General features: G+C 42.3%; 1 protein-coding gene across 1 annotated transcript in view; it reads right to left on the bottom strand.

The window, feature by feature from the left end:
• Window positions 1-441: 441 nt before the first annotated feature.
• UST (uronyl 2-sulfotransferase) overlaps window positions 442-6,403 on the bottom strand; it is a 291,582-nt gene continuing 285,620 nt past the window's right edge. The window contains exon 8 of the mRNA XM_029223457.1: window positions 442-3,526. Coding sequence (XP_029079290.1) covers window positions 3,243-3,526 — 284 coding nt within the window. The 3' untranslated portion in view covers window positions 442-3,242. The remainder of the gene's footprint in view (window positions 3,527-6,403) is intronic.

Raw genomic sequence — 6,403 nt, 5'->3', positions numbered from 1 at the left:
GACTGGAGTGTCTAGTATTTAGAAAGCATGGGGATTCCCTCTCTCTCTCTGTGAGTTCCATTTGATGCAGCAGTGAAACTTCTCAGGAAGAGCATTTCTGGATTAGAGCCTGCTCACTTGGGAGGTTAGAATCAGCCACCTTTGGAGGCTCTACATGTCTGAGAAGGAGATCAGAGTACTCGCCGAGCGACGTGGGATGGCACAGCCTTATTTTCACAGCGACGTGACTGCAGGTGGGCAGCATAGATACCCCACTATCATGGCTGGGGATTCCGACGAAGCACCCTGACACCCAACCAACCAGTGCACGTAGCAACAAAGCCAGCAGGTGTTTATCATCTAATTATAAGAGTTTCTAGATTGTTAAAAATACATCGTTCCCAAAATCACATCTTAAGGAAGAAGCTTGGCCTACTAAGAAGGCTGAGGGGGCAGTGAGGATCTGCAGGCACCTTTATTTCCAGCTATCGACAGAATGGAAAAATTTTCAACTTATTTATATTCATTTATTTATACGGGTAATGAATAAGTTAAGGAACACTTCATGTCAAACACAGATTGCTTTTATTTTAGCTAAGCTAATGTTTCAGTTCCATATATATTTTTGAATTTCCATCAATGTCAAACACCATGTTTTCTTCTTAAAAAAAAAACAAAACAATTTACAAGCACTTTTACGGCACTCAAGGAAAGTAGGCTGAAGGTTCATAATAATAATTTTCCTTTTAAAAAACATCCATCAGACCAAAATAAAATCATTTTAATTAACTCCTTCCTGAGTAACTAAAACCTTGGAATGTGCTGAAAGCTTATAATAAATAAGGCAGTCAAAGATCTACCAGCTTAAAATGTATTTTTTAAATTAAACTATGTAAAATGTACAATATATTTCATGAAGTACAAACTGTGTTGGGCTCAGGGCCAAAGAAACGTTGTCGTGTGTGCCAGATAAACTGATGAAGTGCCTCGACTTTTAGGGCCTAGAGGCTGTTTGTTGGGGCAAAATTACATTAAGGCCCTGTAAGTAAATCAGCCAGCCTCGTTCGCTGTGACGTTATAATGATCACTGCTGACAATAAATGCCTTTGAACACACAGGTAGAAGTGCCCATGTGAACTTGCACTGAGAGGATGCACTTTTTTAATGACGAATCGTCCTGATGTGCTGACAACACCAGAGGACACTTAGCAGGCCTTATTTTCAGATAATGAGATTGCACAGTGTGTAAACTAACGATCGTTCTTTATATGCGATTTCAAAGGAATGGACTCACAAGGTACCAGGCAGCAGCTCTTGCTCTGTTGTTGAGTATGATAGCTCTTCTCCGGGGTGATTTTTAAAGTAAGCCTAACGGTAGGGCCCTGGTCTCTCTAAACAGGACAAAGGATATTTCCTCTTCTAAGAACATTTCCCTTCATCACTTCCCTGCCCCAGTTCTCTGAGGCAGAAAGGAGGCCCACAAGTGGCCAAATGCTGGACTCTGTGCCTCTGTGGTCCCAGCCTTCACTGGACTCCTGCGGGGTGGAGCCTTCTCAATACATCTCATAATAAAGTAGCTTTAGTGCACACTTGACAGGTTCCAAATGACTTGCTTTATATCTTGGCTACCGTCCAATTTTAGTGAACGAAGAAAAAATTCTAGAGAGACTTGGTGGTTTCTGAAAAGCAGAAAATGTGTATCTTGTGTAAAGTCAGAGTCTTATTTACTATTAAGTATTCCCAACTCACACTTTGCTAGTGCTCTTGAAGGGCTGGCTCTAGGGGAAAAAACATGAAGGAGACAAAATTTGTCCCAAGTACCTTGCCTGTCACCAGCACCTGCACCCCTGCTTCTCAGCTGGCTATATATTATCCACCCAAGAGTATGTGTATTTTCGGGGCGGGGGGTGGTCAAAGATGAAAACATCTCAAATCCAAAGAAATAGATTTCTAATGACTGAACCAAGGCATCACGGAGATGGGCAGGTGATGGGAATGGGATGGGGAAGAGATATTTTGGAGGAATGGAACTGCCCGACTTCTACTCAGATCACTTTGGGGGCAGACAACTACTCATAAATCTAGCCAAGCAGTCTCTTACCCAGAAGCTCCTGCTTCTCTTCCCGATGTCCTAGTAAGGGTTCTCAGCAGGGAGTTGCTTCCATAGTAAGTGGAACTGTATTTCGACTGCTGCCTGCACAGAACTCAGTATCCCTTTCTGAGCCCCCAAAACACCAAAAACAAGTACCTCTTAAGGGATTAGAAGGTAAAAGATACCAGCTACTTTGGGACACAGCTGGCCAGGGGTGTGCCTGATAGATCGTGCATCGTCTGTGGTCAGACTTGGAACTTATGCCACAGGAGTCACAAATGTCAGAGCTAAATTGGTTCCTGGGTTTCCAGTTAAAGCAATGCTGGTAAGAGACATGCTTCATATAGGGTGCATAGGACACAGCCATGCCATTTTCCTAGGCCACATGTCCTCCAGAGTTGATCTGTCTTGCCTGTGCTCTTCTTTACACAGCCAACAAACTCTTTTCCTGGCTATGCTACTTTGAAATCTGTCAGAATGGTGCTTGGAAATGAAATGTCTCAGTGGAGTTTGCTGTGCGCTTTGACCTTGAGAGGTACTCAAGGCTCTGGACTGGTGAAGGGTGTGGCACAAGCCTACTTGCTCTTTCAGAGATAATAAGTGTGCTGCTCTTGGTGAAACTGTCCCCTGAGATGGACCAGAGGCAGAATTCTACCCATGTGGGCAGAAACCACTTACCCAGGGACATCCTTCCTTCTGATGTCCTTATCTGTCTGACCTTCTCCTCTTAGATCCTTCTAGAGTAGATTCCCTGGTCTCTGAACTGGTTTTGTGTTTCTACTGAAATACACAAGTCTGGATGTTTCCTACCACTGAGGTAATATTTTTATAGGTCATCTTACAGATGATAAGTTATTGGGCTATAGGCTCTATTTCTCCGCTTTCTCTCGTTTATGCTAGGGGAAGAAAAGCTATTTTATGACGAGGTGCCTTGTGATGGAGCCATGTAGTGTACCTCAGAAGGACCCAAGGAGCCGGAAAAACACAGAATAAAATCAAACAAATAAAACCCGCAAAACCGGGCATCTCCCAATGACCCCAACCTGTGGGAACGTTTTGTTCTTTTTAATGCTGCCTAGCATTAATTTCGTCCCTTAAGGATTTTTCTTCCCCAAACAAAAAACTTTCTGGAAAGGGAGATTAAGCCATTGGAGGCAACACAGAGCTGGCATCACCTCTTATAAATATCTTCGAGCCACTTCTCATCGTCCTGTTCCTCGTCATCAATCGGCTCCTCTGTTTCCAGTGGGGTCGGAAGGAAGAACTGGGGTCTCAGCACGGGGTGGCTGACCCGGGACTTCAGTCCGAACTTGCGCTTCAGCAGGTGGAACTGCTCCTTGACGTAGTGGTAGAACTCGTACTCGTATCGCATTCGCTGGTAGAGAATCTGCACAGCCTCAGGAGAGGGGACGGTCTTCTTCACGGTCACAGTCATGTTTCCAAGTTTCCTATGCTCTGCAAAAGAAGCAGGGTTGCACGTGAGCCGTTGTCTGCAATGCTGCAGCTTAAAGGGGATGATGGTGCGGTCCTGTGTTACCTGCATAATACTGGCAGCTCCTAAGGAAAGAAACTAAACATTCAAGGAATAGAAGGGGTAAATGGCTTCCCAACAACATTGGGAAAGATTTCACCGTATTCCACGTGTTAATATCAACACCAGTTGACTAAAACTAGCTAACATCCCTTTCGTGGGATGTGAATAATGAGATTTGACCACAATTCAATGGTAACTATAAGTTATACTTTTTTTTTTTTAAAACCCCACATTTGTTTATTCATTTATTTTTGGCTGTGTTGGGTCTTCGTTTCTGTGTGAGGGCTTTCTCTAGTTGCGGCAAGTGGGGGCCACTCTTCATCGCGGTGCGCGGCCCTCTCACTATCGCGGCCTCTCTTGTTGCGGAGCACAGGCTCCAGACGTGCAGGCTCAGTAGTTGTGGCTCACGGGCCTAGTTGCTCTGCGGCATGTGGGATCCTCCCAGACCAGGGCTCGAACCCGTGTCCCCTGCATTAGCAGGCAGATTCTCAACCACCGCGCCACCAGGGAAGCCCCTCTACATTCTTTTGGGCAGTAAAATCTACCTGCTTTTCATTTTTATTTCCTGTTACTTTCAGAAGGAAGCACAGAAAAAAGCTGTCTCGCCGCTTGCTAATCATCTTGGTTTTTTATTTTAAAATATCGACATCTATTAGTTAAAGTTTAATTTGATACAAACGCCATTGCATTTCACTATTTCAGCAAGGTGTCTGCTGAGAAAAGTAAAGGAAGGAATGTTAGATTCCCTAAATACAATTTTAACTGTTGTCAATTTTGAATGGTTATTTTTTTATTGTGGTAAAATATATAACTAAAATTTGTATAATTTAATATTAACACTTAATAACATAAAATGCTATTTATAGGGCTTCCCTGGTGGCGCAGTGGTTGGGAGTCTGCCTGCCGATGCAGGGGACGCGGGTTCGTGCCCCAGTCCGGGAGGATCCCACATGCCGCGGAGCGGCTGGGCCTGTGAGCCATGGCCGCTGAGCCTGCGCGTCCGGAGCCTGTGCTCCACAACGGGAGAGGCCACAACAGTGAGAGGCCCGCGTACCGCAAAAAAAAAAAAAAAAAAAAAAAAAAATGCAATTTATATGTTATATATATATTTATATGACAAAATTTTAAACATTTTGAAGTGTACGTTTTGGTGGAATTAATTACATTCATAATGCTGTGCAACTATCACCACTATTTTCAAAATTCTTTCATCACTCCAAACAGGACCTCTGTAGCCATTAAACAATAGCTCCCTTATACCTCTCCTCTTCCCACCCTTCCCCAGGTAACCTCTAATCTACTTTCTGTCTATGAATCTGTCTATTCTAGGTACCTCATATAAGTGGCATCACACAATACTTGCCCTTTTGTGTCTGGCTTCTTTCCACTTACATAATGTTTTCAAGGTTCATCTATTTTGTAACATGTATCAGTACTTCATTAGCTTTTATGGCTGAATAATATTCCATTATATGAAAGTACCATAATTTGTTTATCCATATATCCATTGATGGACATTTGGGTTTCTCTACCTTTTGGCTATCGTGAAGAGTGCTACTATGAACATTTCTGTAAAAGTCTTCATTTGAGTCCCTGTTTTCCATTTTTTCTGGGATTCTACCTAGAAGTGGAGTTGCTGGTTCATACGGTAATTCTATGTTGAACTCTTTGAGGAACCACCAAACTATTTTCCTCAGTGACTGAAACACTAAATATTCCTAGCAGCAATGTCTGAAGGTCCCAATTTCTCCAAATCCTCTTCTACAATTGTTATTTTCCATTTTCAAAAAATTGTAGCTATCCCAGTAAGTGTGAACTGGTATCTCATTGTGGTCTTGATTTTCATTTCACTGATGGTTAATGATGCAGAGCATCTTTTTCATGTGTTTGTTGGTCATTTGTATATATCCTTTCTTGATGAATGTCTATTCAAGTCCTTTGCCTGTTTTGAATTGGATTGTTTAATTTTTTGTTGTTAAGTTGGTATTTTTTTTAATATATTCTGGATATTCTACATATATACCAGGAATATGATTTGCAGATATTTTCTCCCATTCTGTAGGTTGTCTTTTTATCTGTTGATAGTTTTCTCTGATGCACAAAAATCTTTCATTTTAATGAAGACCAGCTTATCTATTTTTTATTTTTTTGTTACCTGTACAAAGTGGGTTTGTGATAGAACATTTTGTAATATCTGTCTTCACTAAAGATATTAACTATAGCTACTCTGAGGCGACACATGTTAATAGGCTTGAAGTATAGATCTCTTTGGGTTTTTAAAAGCCAGAGCTTAAAAAGCTGGTATTAAAGATAGACAAGGCACACAGAGGCCCCGGAAAAAAATTTGCTCATTTCCAGACTCCTCTGGTGCCTTCCTCTTCAAGCACTCTAAATGCGTGGGGTCTTGCTATCTCATGCCAGAAAAATATTAGGATTCCTATGATTTTAAAAGAAATTCTTTAGTCAAATTATTTGACCCAAGCTATTCCAAAAAGAATGTAAAGAATTTTACAATAATATATATGATGCAATTAGCTAAACAGTTAAGGAAATTGGGCAAAGGGAGAATGAAGGTAGGAAAGAAAAAAGGAGAAAGGTCAGTGTTGGGGGTAACGGCTTCCCCTCCCCATATGGGAGGGTCTCCATAGAGCCATGCTCCTGCCTCTTGCCCCAGCCCCTCATTCGGGGAGGTAAGCCAGGTTCCAGGGCCAGATGGTTTTTCTGATTGTGCCTTTGGGATAAAGGATTGAGAGGCTCTCTCCTCTGGGGAGAGTGTGCCTGTCTGCAGAGACTTCACA

This window comes from Monodon monoceros, unplaced genomic scaffold (genome assembly GCF_005190385.1).
Source record: "Monodon monoceros isolate NGI ecotype Baffin Bay Population unplaced genomic scaffold, NGI_Narwhal_1 Super_Scaffold_15, whole genome shotgun sequence".
NCBI lineage: Eukaryota > Metazoa > Chordata > Mammalia > Artiodactyla > Monodontidae > Monodon > Monodon monoceros.
Note: the sequence above shows the minus strand (reverse complement) of the source record. Positions and strands in the feature narration are given on the sequence as shown.